This window comes from Empidonax traillii, unplaced genomic scaffold (assembly GCF_003031625.1).
Source record: "Empidonax traillii isolate 1590-97213 ecotype Southwest subspecies unplaced genomic scaffold, ASM303162v1 scaffold374:size1477467, whole genome shotgun sequence".
Classification (NCBI taxonomy): domain Eukaryota; kingdom Metazoa; phylum Chordata; class Aves; order Passeriformes; family Tyrannidae; genus Empidonax; species Empidonax traillii.
The window spans coordinates 1,139,436-1,156,263 of NW_020955567.1; the positions used below are offsets into that span (position 1 = coordinate 1,139,436).

Here is a 16,828-nt window from a genome sequence, read left to right on the forward strand (position 1 = left end):
ACATAATGTCTGACAGAAGTAGTCCAGGGTATATGGCTCCTCCTGTACAACCTTGCCATATGGTAACAGCTGGGGACACCAGTAATGGAGCTGAATAAGCCATTAGCTTTATTAAAGGTGAACTCCCATCTATCCCGACTCATCTGAAAAATCTGTCACTGGTCACCTGCCCTTATGGCTAGGTTCACATCTTGAAAGGATAGGTAGTACACGATAAAAAACCCATAGTAACTTCTCACATACAGAAATTCTGAATGTCAGAGATAATGTAAAACCTGTTTGCTATTTGCTAAACACAGACATTTCTTATGGGTTTTGATTTGTCCTTTGTTACATTGCTTTCAAATGTTACAAAGCTTCGCAAAGGTATGATGGGGAGTACCTTGACATTCGCATGCTCCCCTCTTCAGAAGTTTTTGTGCTGAATGTGAGGTTTTTAGAAGAACATTTTCATTCAAAGTTTGGCATATTCCTCAGGAACAAACCATACATCAGCTACTTACAACAACTTATCGCTGTTACTTGATAGGAAACAAAAAAATTACATACCACCCTTGAATCAAATGTACAGATGAGAGAGTCTACTTACTTTGTATATCCTGCCTATGAACACAAAATCATTTCTTCCTTATCTGTTTCAAAGGAAAACTCCTATAATCTGTGTATCCTGTTTAAAGTGTAAATCAAGATTCTCCTCTTGTTTGCAAGCATGTAAATTAATTTTATCAAATTACTGAGTGTACATCCAGTTAATAGTCACATCAAGTTACATTTCCAGAGTTAAAGAGATATTTTAAAAAAGACACAACTCTAAAAATCAAGCCTTTGCACACTTTGTATGGACAAGACCATATTTCTACTCAATTTTTAACTATTCAAGCAAAATATAGCTTCTTCTCTGCACTTGTTGTTGTGTGTTCTGTTTCTTAATGTGCTAACACATGGCACTAGATTTTCATCAAAACATTTTGATTGATAACATTTCTGTGCTAGTGTTTAACAATGGCATACACAAAACATAGTTAACACTACAAAGTAGTCAAATTGAGTAGTTTGTTTATAGGTTTTTTGCCTTTTATTTTTTTTCCCCTAAGGAAATATAAAGAATTAGAAGCAAACACACAGGACAGCCTAAACATCTGTTAATTTTCTAATTAACTTTATACCACTCTATGAAAGACAGAAGACCAACCATTTTGCAGGAAACAAAACAAAAAATGACAGGCCATCTATTAAATATGTTGATTTTCAACTGCAGCATTTAAGAGTGATCTACAGTTACATGTTAAAGCAATTTACATACAAAAATATTATGAAAATATTTTTTGAAAAATGGTTATTATTTAAAAAATTCACCTGCTGATATTCTAATATCTACATATGCAGATATCCAGCACTAGTCATAAAATAATGTTGTTAATTATCTAACTCTCTTTGACATTCATTTCTTTAAAATTCTGAAAGGACAAAATTCTATTCTCTTTATTTACAAATGTACTCCTATTTGATATTAATGGGATTATTTTGCTACTTTGGGTAAAGATTCACTTACAAGAGCCTTCTCAAAGAATCTTTGTGATACATAAATGCTGCCTGGCTTCTGTCTATTCCACTCATCAACTACTGAATTTCTTCAGTTTGTTGAAGAATAAATTTTAGTTTTGGTAACAAATACTATTTTCAGGTATCTTTCAAATCACTTAGACATTGTATCTGCTTGTATTGTCAGATAAAAAGTTGCAGCAAGTCTTAAAAGTTGCAAGAATTTATGCCACAGGACTTTCAAAGTGCTCACCAAGTGAGCTACAGCATGTAAATCCACATGATGCTGAAATACTCCGTGGACTTTCACAAATCTGGAGAAACCTATAACCACTCACAAAAGATACTACAGAGATGAAATGATTCATCTACCTTCACCTACCTATGAGATTTAATAATCCAGCCACAAACATCTCCTATCCATTAGCAAAGTCACTAAGAAATAAAAATTGAAATAAATCATGACAATTAAAATAAATAAACAAATTAATAAACACATACCTAAATAAATACATAAATAAAAAGCAGTATATAGACTAATGCATGAGATACTGTCTACTGTTCGAATCAAGATATTTGGAACGTGGGATTATAGTTCAATTTTTCATGTTTACTCCATTAAATAACAGCTTTTCCTTTACATCTTTGAGAAAGAGAACTAATTATGTGAATTAAAAAATTCTACAGCATGATAATAGCATTACTAAATATTCTGCTTTAATATATGTGGTCTTGCACTCATTCTGAAACTAATGCTAAAAATATAATGAGGCCCATGTACAGCAGCGAATGCTATAAGTGCCAGAAATATATATATGTTGGCATCTTGCCATCTCAATTATGAGGACAGCATAATTTAACACACTGTGAAAATGACTTGACTTCATCACTTCCATATTGTGAAAAAAACAAAAAAATGTGCAGGGTTTTTACTCTCTTACTATAAGTAGGCATGTGTCCTTTAAAATTAACTAATGCTCACCTACATTTGGACTGAATTTGATCTGTTGTTTTTCAAAGAGAAAATATGTAATCTCTATATTTAAATATGCAATCTTTATACTTAGGAAAAAAAAAATCAGTGTTTTTATTTACACTGGATAATGTCCTGATAATCAAGACTGGAATAAAGATTTCTGTGTTGCCTTTCAAACAGCCTAGAATGGGTGTTAATTCTGATACACTGTCCTAGACCCAGTGAAACTTAAATTCCTTTCAAAGCATGGCCAGATAGCAGAGGAAGTGGAGATCAACCTGCCTGCCCGAGTCAGACACGGTCCAAAGATGCCTCTGTGATAAAATACTTGCAGAGAAATGCTACTTTGGCTCTTTAACCAGCTGTAGAAATAGCTGAGCAGCACCCTTGCAGGGCTGCAGCTCTGGACTCAAGCTATGCCATCCTTACAACCCTTTTTCTGTGTCTGACTTAGGAGATGGGCACTCCAACTATACCTTGATCTCTTCATTGCCTATAAAGACAGAGCAATTAAAAGCAAGTGGAGATGTGTACATAGCAGCCATCTAAAACAAGCACTCAGGGTCCCTTTTCTTTATTCCAAGGACGGCAGATGTGAAGAGATGTGTCCCAGCAAGGTTAGCAGGAGCACAGATGGAGCCAGAAGACAGCCAGACTATCCATGAGGTCCTGTTGTTATCCTGCAACCTTCTCCATGATCTGTTTTCTTGGACTGTCTTCATATTTTTGTAGTTATAATTTTCACATTGGCATGTCATTCACATGTCTCTGCCTTCTACTCTGTTTCTCATCTGTGCTTGTCTCCCCGATACATCCCTACAATATTTAGTGGAGTGCTTGGACTAGAAGAGACTTTGCACACTAAAAGGAGAGTGGGGCTGGGAGGCAGACAGAGTTTGTTGCAGGATGGAAACCAAAGGTAAAAAATGCACAAAGCCTTAAGCATCACTCATGTATAACTCTCTGTATAAGATTCAGCTGTTGTGTTCTCCTCTTCACCTGTCTGCCCGGGATATGTTTAACTGAAAAAATGGCAGCTCTTCAGAATAAAGATTGTTCAGGCCTTTACTTCTTTCTTTGCCTGACATAGGGCTTAGATAAATATTAAATTATAATAATACTAAGAAAGCAAACCAACCTTTACAATTATGTGAATATTTTTCACAGTTTTGAGAATGGTTTTCCAAACTCAGGTGGTTTTCTCTTGAAAACCTGAAACTTGTTCTTGCTGAACACAGTCACAATTGCAGTCTGGATGCTACCATTCAGAGAGACAGAAAATGCCAGTAGACAAAAAGTAGATGAGAAGTAATCTGTGCTCTTACTTAATATCAGCCTCAAACAAAAAGTGCTTAATACTAATCATTCATTTTTGGTGGTTTTTTTTGTTTTGGTTTGGTTTTGTTGATTTTGTTTGTTTGTTTGGGTTTTTGTTTGTTTTGGTTTGGTTTTGTTGGTTTTGATTGTTTGTTTTTTTGTTTTCCCAGTTTGTTTCTAAAGGTTGTTAAATAAATAAATAAATAAAAATCTGTGAAACAAACACTCCTAGAAAGATTTTCTAGAGACATGTCTTCCTCACTGTGCAGGTGACCACACACTGGAACAGATTGCCCAGAGAGGTTGTGGACGTTTTCTCCCTGGAGATATTCAAGAACCATCTGGATGCAATTCTGTGCCACATGCTCTAGGATGACCTTGCTTGAGCAGAGAGGTTGGACAAGATGACCCTCTGTGGTCCCTTCCAACCTCACCCATTCTGTGATTCTGTGTGATTTAATACTTTGCTCTCTCAACATAAGTTTATTGCAGAAGCCATGGAATGATGGTAGAACTGCACTGCAAATAAAACACAGTTTCATAGTCCAAATAAATAACTTTAAATAAAAAATTAATTCCATCATACAAATATCTGTTAGAAATGCAATTTAAAAGACCCCCTTGCTTTGTGTTGTAAAAATATGAATGACTACTCAGCACAAGCTGTTTCATGTACAATTGATGTATTGTCTACATTCAGCAACTTGTCTATATTCTTGTCTATATTCATCAACTCCAAGGTTGAAATTTCATTTTTCAAAGTCAAAAGAATGGTTTAATAATTACTTGGTATGAAGAGAGCTCTGTTTCTCTACCTTGCATACACTATAAAATTCAGTCTAGTTTGATACATCCTGTATTTTCATTCACACTTTCATTACAGCCCTACAAAGTACATTTATTGTAAATTCTCTTGAATCTATTTGAAGCCTCAAACAATGTGAAATTCAAAGGGAGAGAAAACAAAGCACCAGAAATCTTACAAGAAAAACAGTATTTCCTTTCTTGTCCTCCTAGTTCTAACCATGAACCACAGTGAGCACTGAACACTGGTAGAATTGGAAAACAAAATTGAACTATAGGACTCTCAGCAGATTTAAAGGCCTAGTACAGTAGTGATAAAACTTGAGTGTCACCAGTGTCACCTCTGTGATAACTGTTAAAGCAATAGATAGCTCATTAAAGACAACTAAATGTCTAAGAAATGGTCTTTGCTAGCAGACTTAGTTAGCAGTTTATTGGAAACAAAGGGCATATTGGTTCTTTTCAAATTCTTTGCTGACCTTCAGTCTAACACGTCTAGAACTAAGAGGAAAAATTGACTCGGGCCTTCAAAAAAAATTCAGTGCCTCAGTCCAAATGACCCAATTTTTTACAGAAGTTTGGGTAAATTATTCATTGGGCTCAAACCACAGACAAATGTACAGCATCACATGAAGAAGGTTTTTGGCCACATACTTATGACGCAGATTCCTTTCCTAGCAGCTAGATTCAAAGGCACAGACATCAGGCAGACTACGGGGAATTATATCCCCAGTTAACCTTGCTGGCAGAAGATATTGCAAAAATTTGTCATCAAAGTAAGGAAGTCTTCATTTAAAAGTGGAAAGTTGAATCTTAATAGCAAATTTTCATCTATTGAACTGTTTTAATTTGTGTATGACTATTATTATAAAAGCTTGAAATATAGAAGTATTTCTTTCTTGTTTGGCTGAATTTATCTCTTCTTCCTAAGAGAAGCTCTGGATTTACAAACCAGTTTCTATTTCTTTCTCTGACACAATTTTTGCAGAAAACCCTTTCTAATTGGGAAAGTTATGTACTTCTTACCTGGTAGTCTAAGAAGAGAAATTAGCAATGTTTTCACAGTAAAAGGTCAGAGGCCTTTTTGCAAAGTCACTGAGACTGATGTTATAATATGTCCCTACTAATCGTGATTGCAAACTAAGCATTTATTTACTTTCATGTAGCCTTAGCTAAACACCATTTGCTCTATAGGAAACAGAGTGACCAGGCAGCCTCAGCAGCTTGAATGAAACATTAGGAGAGTGTACCTGCATGACAATAAGAAGGTCAAACACCAAGATGAAAGAAGCCAAGAAGGCTCTTGAGACCTCATCACTTGGCAGAAATCCACGATTCAGCTTGTCCCAGCTGATCCAGTCAGTAGTGATGACAAGCACAACTACAGAGGTCAGAGTAAATAGAACCGTCCTGGAAGGGAGAAAAAAAATAGTTCAGAGAGAATACGATAGTAATGAAGATGCATCATTCTATTTTATCTGTCTTCTAATGGTCAACTGGCGCTTTATCAGTGCTTTTCCACTGATGGAAAGAGATTGAAGAAAATTAAGTGTACAAACAAATATTTTAATTCAAAATAGGAAAGCTGTCGGTATCCTCAGTGAAAGAAAAAAATTAGTAGCTAGTAATAAGCATGTTGCAAAATTTAGGTGGAGTATATCACTCCTGTTCTTCATTCCCTATTTTTCACCGAAGTTGCAAACCAATTAAGTAAAATAAGAAAGAAGTAAAATGGACCAAGGCTCATATGATCTATGCCAAATTCAAATGAACAAATTGAGAGAACATTGTCTAAATCACCAAAGACATTAGAACCTTTGAAAATTTTTTCTAAGCTGTAGGAGATACAGAAAACTATCTCTGAAGTCTAATTTTTATACAGAAACATCTGAATAAAAGAAATTTTAATTGCACTAAATTAAATTTTAAAAAAATCCTGGGGGCTGTAGAAAAATTTTACTTTTTGTCTTCTAAGATGCTTTTTGTAGAAGTTTTCAACACATTTTATGGCATTTTTGAGAAGTCACTGAGGAGTGCATTACAAAAGTAATAAGCCTCCATCTAAATGCTACAAGAATTCCAGAAGACATATTTGACTAATTCATACAATTTTGGAACACAGTATTTAAGAAAATATCTTTCTAAACTACCACTGCAAAAAAGCTACATAATTTCCATTAGCGCTTTGGTGATATCCTACAGAGTTGGCAGCAATGACTGACTGAATTCCTGGTTCCATAGAAGCAGGAAAACTTAGCAGGTAATTTGAGGGTGAACAAGGCTTCTCCCAGTACCCATAGTTTCCATTAAGTCTGTGCTATGATAGGGGCATATCAACATCTGAATGCACGCACATGGGTAAATAATTGTGGCAGGGTGAATTTTTTTTCCTACAGCAATAATGTCTCATTTTCTTCAGCTTCCGAGGGTTGTAAAACAAAGAGAAGAATATTTCCCATGACACTTCCCAATAGGAGAAGTACTCAGCAGAGGAAAAGAAAAATCTGTATACCAGGGTTCACAGGCTACCAGTCTGTACTCATTTGTTTTTATACAGCAGCCTTGGCTGTGTCTGTGCAGGAAGGGAAAACAAATATGCACACAAGCTATAGTGTACCCATTTGGATTCTTAACTATCATTCTTCTGTGTCATGATGGGCTGCGCCTCTTCAGAATATAATAAGACAAAAATGACTTGATTGTTACCACCATTACCTTCAATATTTATTTTTATTATTAATAAATTAATTCAGTTATATGGAACACTATGCTTGTCACCATAACAATTTTCTTTTGAGAGTATTACCAGCATATGGGCAAGGACAAAAAAAACCCCAAAAGTGAAGCACATTAGACCTAAGAAATAGTCACCCCCTGTTATTACAAAACATTTGCTTAGCTACCATCTTACCTGTCAGCACTTGAAGCTGACTGACCTTCCTACAAGCTACACTTTGGCACATACCCAGAATAGTTTACTTTGGAAAGACAATTCGTGATGGTGCCTCTCTCTTGCATTTAGTTTCTTGAGACACATATAGGTGTTTTTTCCCTAGTTATTTCACCTTCATATCTGAAATTCACATGGAGGCTAATCTTCTTACTTTAGCTGAGAAGTTCTCCAGAAAGACAACTGTCCTCAGCACTTGTCTGCTGCCCAGGCACACTGCCCTGGCCACTAGATGCCCTGGTTTTCTTCGACCTCTTTTGTGGAACCACATCTCCTAAGGCAGAGGCAGTTTAGAACTGTAATTCAAATCCGCGTATTTTGCTATGGAAACCATACACCCAGAAGTTATGCTCAACACTATTCTGCCTCAGACCTCTTGAATTATGCATTCGCATTTTGGAGCAAGAGTTCAAAGCATGGAAGGTCAAGCTTTGGCACGTAGGCAAGCAAAGGCAGACATATTTTTATTCATGCTTCATCAGCATGCATGCAAAGACCAATGTGTGTGCTCAAGCTCTGATTTCCTTGAGGAAATGCATATGCACTTAAAAAACTGCTTTGTTATTCATTCTGAAATGTCAAATAGGGAGGGAAGGGAGCAGAAAATGGGCTGCTAATAGAATAAGAAAATGTGAGACCAATAAAAATGGTTGGAAACAGTCTTTTCAAATAGTTGCGTTAAACAGCATAATTAGCACTCAGTTGTATTTTGACCTATGATACTGGAATACAGCAGGATATTCAAGACATGCTTTTGGATTTATTATAAACTGAGTTTATTTGGGTTACAGTTCAGTTCACTTCTTGTGAAAATACAGTGTCCTGGAGATTATGGAAAAAACATGGGGATTTCATTTAACTTGACATAACTTGTATCAGACGAACTAATGTGAGCTACCCTGCAACATTTAGCCCTATGTAGTTTGCCCAAAATTCTGCAACGCACATTACTGAGAAAGAGCTGCACCATCAAACTATTCGCAGCATTGCTGACAGGACCCTTCCTTCTCATTACAGAATGGGTACAAGGGGAAAGGTAAGAGAGTACTGACTATTCTCTGTCTCAGGTATTAAGAAATGCAACTTCTGCCTCTGCTTCACAAAGGAAATGCACTTTTATATTTCACTACTAATTCTGGCTTGTTGTATTGAATGATTGTGTGCCCTGGGCACCTACCTATTCAATTGCAATAAAGCACACTTTACAATCTAGCCCATACTTCTCAAGAGTCTGCAAATAAACACTGTCCAGGCCAATTGCATACTGAAGAGTTAAAATTATTAGGTAGGTCCACAAAAGTCTGTGCTTATCACTGCCAGTGATGACCTAAAACTCGCAGTGCCACACTGACCTTAGAGGAAGCTTAAAGAGAGGCATTTTTACTACCAAAAACCTCTCAACAAACAGGTAATTTTTTAGACTGTATCTCTATAACCTTTGATTGCCAGGACTGAATTTGTCAAACTAAGTCGTTCATGCGAAACTGAGTCCAGGCCTCGTTTACCAAGATTAGTTTAGTCCTCAAAATCTTGGGAAGGTCCAAAACAGATGCACCTTCCCTTCTGTACCTTTCCACAACACTTTCTTGTACTATAAGCTTTGACCAAGCTGACTAAGCAGAAGCCTGAGGAGGTTTTAGTCATTGGTGGTGGCTGCAGACAATCCTTTATGGCACAGAGGGTCATGACCTCAACCTTGTAGAGATAAGACACAAGGTACTGCAGAGATCTTATGTCCTGGATGCTTGGAGACACTCTCTTCTGCTGTCTTGCATGTCCTACCTCCCACATCAGGAATTCCCTAGGTAGTGCCCATGAGGCCCTGCCCCAGTGCAGTGCCACAGAACCATTCAAAGCACATTCCCTCCATACCTATATCAGAAGTACCTTGGACTCCTTCCAGCCACACCTTCAGCAAACAGTCTGTGTTACTTGCCTGTACTGAATTCGAAATTGAATAAACCAGAATTTGCCCATGGAAAGACAAAGACAAGCTAAGAAACGTATACAAGTTTACAAAACATTGAATGTTGGAAACAGCTTCCAATCTGAGTCTCCTGGTTCTTCATGTCTAAATCAGCAGGAAAGAGTGTACAAAAAACAAATTCTGGACTGTGATGGAAACTCATTTCTCAATAGCAAAAGTGAAGTTTTTCATTCAAACATTAATACAATTCTTTGCACAACCACATATAAGGAGAAAATAATACACAATTTTGAGCTGCTCATGGTTAGAGGTATTCAGGGGTTTTTTTGTCTACCATGGCCCTCTGCCAAATATTTTATGATACTACAGCACCAATGATCAGATAGCAAGAGTTCTGCTAAGACCAACTGAAGAAACAAAAGACAAACTTTGGCTATTGTCTTCATCTTCGTTTTGTATTTTTCAAGAGACAAAAAAACCAGTATCTTGTCCTTTGACTTACACCTTTTCCAGAAAAAAATATGTAACTGTGCTTCGGCAAAAGTAACTCTTAGATTTGTATGACACAACATTTTGAGAATTTTTCATCATAATTTCACACATAATTGCTGCTAAGCTAGGTTATTTAAAAAACATTATGCATTGCTAATAAGCACTCCAAGTATTGCTTAATACAATGTGTGTTTGGGACAGTACATATAAGACAGGACCAAAGAAACGGGCTGCAATGCTTAGGGCTGCCCTTTGTAGCAGTAGGGTGTCTGCTGTTACTCCTGTCTCCAGCCACACCACACTGCCAGCTCCTGGAAAGTCTCTGCACTCCTCTGGGGTTTCCTCAGCTCAGGAAACCCCCCATATGCTGCAATCCCTTGCTCTGCTGCTGAATGCACCTGCACTGTTGCTGATTGCCTTGACATCAGCTGTTTATAATGTAATGTTTTTCATGAATGTACCCAAATACTTGCAAACACCCTGTGAAAAAACTTACATAAGGAGTGGGGGGAGAGGGATAAATTTTACTGCTCTTGATATCTAAAAATGCTTTTCATACCTCAGGAAAGAAAGATCATCCATCAAGTTAAATACTCTACATAATTTTTAATCTCAGAATCAGCACTGGCCAAACATACAGTCACACAGTGTACAATAACTATAAAGAACAATGCTACTGCAGATGTTCATATGCAAATGCCAACACTTTTTATTTCACTTGCCTTAATTAAGAAGAGTTCTGTTATTTAATCTGTCAAAAATAGCAACTCTAAACCCACTTAATATAAAATATTTAGTCTGCCTGTTGCTTCGTGTCAGCACCACTTCAGCAATTAAGCAAGTGTAAGGGACAGATGCTCTGCTGGTGAAAAGCATCTGGGTTTTCTGAAGCAGTATAGCTTCAATCCTCCAACTGGCCTCTGCTCTTCTGCCCTCACAGAGCAGTGCTCTTAAAGGAGACAGAGCAGGGACTCAAGAGTTCTGCCTTTATCAGCCAGCTACTGCAGTGCAGTGGGGTACAGCAGTGCCGTAGAATGACACAGTTGGTGCTGAGGATCCCATATTCACAGTGTTTGCATACTGTGGGCTAAACTGAGCACTCATCCATAACTGCAGCATACTAGGAGAGATCCCAGAAAGCACCTTCCACTTCAGATGCACTCAGAAGAAATCCCAATTGTGCACCCCAGAGCAATCCATACTGTGAACCAACGGGCAGGTGGAAAGATAACTGACAAATCCACTTAAGAAGCCTGGTACTGAAACGAACTGGTAATATATACACAGCCTAGAAATATAGGAATATGCAGAAAGTTAAATACAGTGGATCTCTTTTGTTAAAATAAATTGATTGTTCCCCTGGGGAGGACAAACGTGTGGTAGAGATATGGAATGATACTACCAGCAGATTTCAGAGCACCACGCTCTGCAGGTGTGAATAAGTGGGAGAAATTACATTAATGCGGATTCCCATCAAAAAGACTTAATTATCTGAAGTTAAACATCAATTAGAAGAAAATGGATTATAATTCAAACTTTGAATTGCATTATCTTTTCAAAAACTTTGACACCACAATAACGTATGTCTGACTTCTGTCCAACAGTGGGAAGAAATAGGTAAGTAATTCAGTATTTGCCAGTAACTACCAGTTCTGAAATTGCCTGTCCTGAAATTTCAAGTTCTGAAATACTCCCAGTGTTGTGACTGGCTCATAAATATTTATTAATAGCAGATACTTCATATTTTAAGAACCTTGCATTCCCAGTTAAGTCTTCTAAGCTGTGCTTGTTATCATTCTGCCTGGTGAGCTGAAGAAACTGGACACTGCAGAGTATAAAGGATTCTCTGAGTTTGGCAAAACTGGAATTGTTTATTCTGCATTTTTATACATTCATTTTACTTAAAAAATGAAGACGAAAGTAAACAACATTTGTTTCTTTCTTCCAGCGGTATCAGTTTGCCAAAGAAAGGATACTACTTTTCCTGCAAACATAGCTTTACTTCTATCCTTTGACTGTAACAGTTGCAATTTTATTAGAGTGTATCAATATGATTCCAGAGTTATTTGGGATTTTTGCACAAAGATTTGTATAAAGCCTGAAATTCCCTTTATGGTAATGCATAGAGGAAACATTTTGCTATGTTCTACATAATAAAACTAATAAGATTAGGTAATTTAATCATATGGTGAAATATTAGAATTCTAGAGAGCATATTTTTTTATTACAGATAGAAACATCTTTGAGTTTCCTTTTGTCACACCATTAATTTAGTAAAATGAAAGTGTTACCTATTTCAAATAGCATCTCATTTAAATTAAACTCATCACCATTAGCTCTAAGTTTCAAATGCCATTTCCTATCTGTGAAACAGAAAAGCAAAAACAGCTTAAGAAGGTTCATGGTCTTACTTATAAAAGACATTTTAAATCACCATCTATCATATGTAAGGTAGTATAGGTAGGACTCACACAAGTTATATCCAAGGAACTATACTCCACGTTCAACTTCCAAAGTTAGAAGTTAATTGCTTAACTTCAGCAGAAAGCTTTTTGAAAGAAAAGCCCAAACAATTCTACATAAGGTAAAGAGAAGTCATTTTTCTGGTTTACTTTCAGATGGTACATCACTTATTCTATCAACAGAATGGGGAGAGGAAGACAGCTGCTCAAGACACAACAGACACAAGATTTAAAAAATATTTTCAGAGCATAAAATGTGCCTTAGGATACACCTGCCTGGCAATTTTTCAGTGAAAATGGTTTATATTCAGACAAGGACAATTCATCAATGCACAGAATTTACCTGTAAAAGGGATGATTTCTGTAACATGAGGGAAGCTGAGTCATCTCATCTGCACAAGATGAAGCAAACAGTGCAGGGACCAACAACTGTTCTGTGTGATTCAGACCAGCTATTTGAATATTAGTGATAGTGATGCCAGCTGGATGCAGTGACAAGCAGGTTTTCGCACACTACAGGGTACTATTTGTTCAGACTCTCTGGTTGGAGCTGCTCCACTTCCTATACACAAGTCAACAGTGCACAAGTCAACACTCTGGACACAGATTTCCTATACCCAACTGTGTGTCTTAGTGGTTAGTTATCATCAGTCTCTGTTAAGAGTGAGGTAAAGATTTTTCATCGTAGTGGAAAGACATGGGATCATATGTCAAAATTTACAAAACAGAGGCTGTGGCTTTTAATGCTTCCAGCATCCCTAGTAACTGCTAGAAACTAGTTATGAGGAAAAAAAAAAAAAACCACATTATTTGCCTCCTTTTCTCAGTTATCATGAAATACTCAATAAAGTTTTAAATTCATTTCAATGTAGAACAGGAAAAAGCCTTTAAAATGAAAAAAAAACCATATATCTTTACATTAGAAGGAAAATCTCATTTCAAATGCATTTAGATGGTATCTGAAAGGCTACTCCAAGAGCCTAAAATTAAGCTTTTAAGACCTACAGCAGGAGCTAGAAGTATATCCCAACATCTCCTAGATTTTCCTGAGTTGAAACATGTTATTAAATTCTACCTTTAGAAACAAGCAAGAGTGTTGTGTGGATTTAACACCACACTTTCAAGTCTGTCTATGACCTCTGTTATTTGGATTTTTAGATGGTTGATTTAAGACAAACTGATTGATTTTCAGAAGACACAATCAACAGCATGTAAATCAGGAAAGTAGTAAAAATCAATTAATTGATGAGCCAATTCTTTCATTAATAAATAATAAATAACTTCATTACTTATTTCCCAAATACGCTATTTACTAGCACTGCTTGTGTTTACACATTATAGATTCATATTTCTTTTATGTATTTAATTTTTTAAAATTTTTTTCACAAATCACATGTGAAGTCTAGAGCCAAGTGAAAAACTGACCAATAATATTTTTTAACACAGAATTTTTTTAAGTATGTGTTAGTTCAGTGCAATTAAAAGGGTTCGTAAGGAACTCAGAAATTTAACCAAAGATGGGGTTTTTGCAGAAATCTACATGAGTTAACACATCTAATCTTTCATTACAATTAACAGAGATGCAGTGTGAGATCTGCTTGCCTAAACAAATTTAGTTTAGTGTGATTTGGACCGTTGCAGAGTACATTGGTTGGTCTCCAGACCTTGAAGCAGAAGGTCTCCTCTGAGTCCTATCATGTCTACCAGTTCTGTGCACTATTTCAATACCGTAGAGCATTTCAAATTGCATTCAATGCTTATGTTTAGGCCCCTTCAATTGATGAAATTTGGAAAATTATGCAGATGACTAAATACAAATTTCTGCTTGAGGCGATCTCAATAACCATCATCTGCACTAGTCAGAGCTCCATCCGCTCCATCATAGGAGCTGGAATGTTGATAGCCATAATCAAGGCATAAACATCTGACATCTGAATCCAGAACTGAATCTCCAAACTGAAGTCAGTTTTTGAAGTTTTCATTTCTTTAAAGAAAACTATGAAAAGCCTGTTTGAATTGAAAAACAAATACACATTATTTAGGAACAATCAAAACTCTTATTTGAATAAAATAATGGAAAATTGTATTTATCAACTGTCAAATGAAAAAGATGTCACTGAAAAGTTGGAGTTCACTTGCTTTTTAAAACACATTTTAGGAAACTGAAATGAGTTTGCAAAGAATTCTGATGTTGCAGAGTCTTACAATTATCCTTCCAAGTTTTTGGGGAAAAAAAAAACAAACAAGAATAAACCCCATAAAATTTCCCACTGTTTTTGTGGCAATCAAACTAGCACTCAGTCATTATGGCGAACAGCTCTGGTGCTGGCAAAATTCCGAAACTGGGGGAACATTGGGGGAGACAAGGGAGCTGCCAGGAACCCTAAGATATTGTTACAGTTGCTGATGGGACCCAGGCAGGGCCAGAAGCAACAGCATCCAGGCCCCCCACATGTAAAGAAGCCCTTAAAAGCACCAGCCACCAGGAGTGATGCCAGCAGGGTGGGGACACAGGGACGTCAGTTCTGGCAGCAGTTCTCCTGGAAGGATGTGCAGAAAGGGCTCTGTAGCCTGCCAGCTCGACCAGGGAGCAGTGGCATCCACCTCACAGAAAGTCAATGCCTCTCTGAGCTCTGCACCACCATGACTGACACAGCTGCCCAGACAGAGCTGGACTTAAGGGACTGGGGGCAATGGTGACAAGTCCATTCCTGATGCAGCAGGTGCATCTCCTCTGTGACTGCCCCACCTCCCCAGGTCCCCCACCACAACAGGACTGAGGCTCTGCATGTGGAACCCAGCAATGATGAGGACAACAGTTCATTCAGCATAGAGGTGTGGCCAAGGTTAAGCCAGCCTATGCCTTGCCTCAATACCACTTCAACAATCTTAAAGGTCTTTTCCAACCTAAATGTTTCTATGATTCTGTGAGGCATTAAGGATAAAAACAGGGTCTGATTTTTTCCATGTAGATCACATGGAACATATTGTCCTTGCTCAAACACTATCATCTTCAAAAAAAGGTTTTGGTAAGAGTGGGTGCCAGAGCTATATAGTATATACTTAAATTCTCAGGGCTTCTCAGTCAACATGTTATATCCACAACTAAAATTAAAAAATACAGTTCAAATTTAGAATAAGATAAATATAAGAGTTTAGGAGCTTTCTGTGTTCTGGAATAGATTAGCTGTACAATTTATCTAGACAGTAGTTTGATGGAATAAAAATTTTCTCAATATTATAGGTTTCATACCATGATATATATGGGACATAGTTTTTCATTCATCAAGATGTTGTGCCATTTACAATTATATCTGTGCAAACCCTATGAAAGTAAAATATAATTACAATTGTTTTGACTTGGTCTTTAATTTTTTTTTCCCCAAGGCATTTTAAATAAATATAGGGTCTTTCATCTAACAATTTGATTATATTTTGACTAAATGTATGTCCAAAACAATTCCAACATAAAAAAAAATTCCAAAAGCTTTATTCTTGCTTTCTGAGCAGTGCATTTTTATGTCAAAACCCTTTCAAATAATATCAATTTTACCCTAGAAAGAAAGGAACATTAGGTAGGCACCAAGGTGAGTGTGCATTGGGCATGTGTGCTGCCAGCAAAGAAGCCCCAACAGTGTCCAGGGCTGCCATAACAGAGGCATGACCAGCAGATCAAGGAAAATTACTCCACTCCACTCCACACTTGTTAGACCATATCCAGAATATCACATCCAGATTTTGGCCAACCATACATAAAAAGCACCAATAAACTGGAGTCTTTTAAAGCTTCACAGTTTGAGGGCTGAATCATTTGTACAATGAAGAGAGTTTGGGGAATGGGAGAGCCTAACAGCTGCCCCCAACCAAGTGCTTCTGGGTAGGTTAGTAGTTTTCTTCAAAGAAAGTCAATGACAGGATGACAAGAGACAATGCACATGTTGAAACGAGATTCAAACTGCCTATGAGGAAAAACAATTTCTGATGGGTCCCTCCAGGCTGCCTGGAGAGGCTGTGCAATCTCCATCCCTACAAATTTTTTGAGACCTACCTGTATGGATAAAGCTCTGAGCAAACTAGTGTCACTTCAGACATGACCCTGCTTTGAGTGGGAGACTAGAGACCCCATGAGATCCTAGATTCCAGTCTGAATTATCCTGTGATCTTATGCTCCTGTGAAATTTTTCCTCCTCCTCCCCACCCCACAAAAAAAAAAAAAAAAAAAAAAAAAAAAAAAAAAAAAAAAAAAAAAAAAAAAAAAAAAAAAAAAAGAATCTTACTAGACTAGCAGGTAAGCTGCACATACCTAGCATTTCTGAAAGAAATGTGATGTTAATCATCTAACAAGCAATCCTTTTTGC

At 37.0% G+C, this 16,828-nt stretch overlaps 1 protein-coding gene across 2 annotated transcripts in view; it reads right to left on the reverse strand.

Moving 5' to 3' along the window:
• The window catches only part of TMEM117 (transmembrane protein 117), a 193,280-nt gene that overhangs the window by 33,549 nt on the left and 142,903 nt on the right, over window positions 1-16,828 (reverse strand). For both annotated transcript variants that reach the window (XM_027892905.1, XM_027892906.1), the window contains one exon: window positions 5,890-6,049. In XM_027892905.1, coding sequence (XP_027748706.1) covers window positions 5,890-6,049 — 160 coding nt within the window. The remainder of the gene's footprint in view (window positions 1-5,889; window positions 6,050-16,828) is intronic.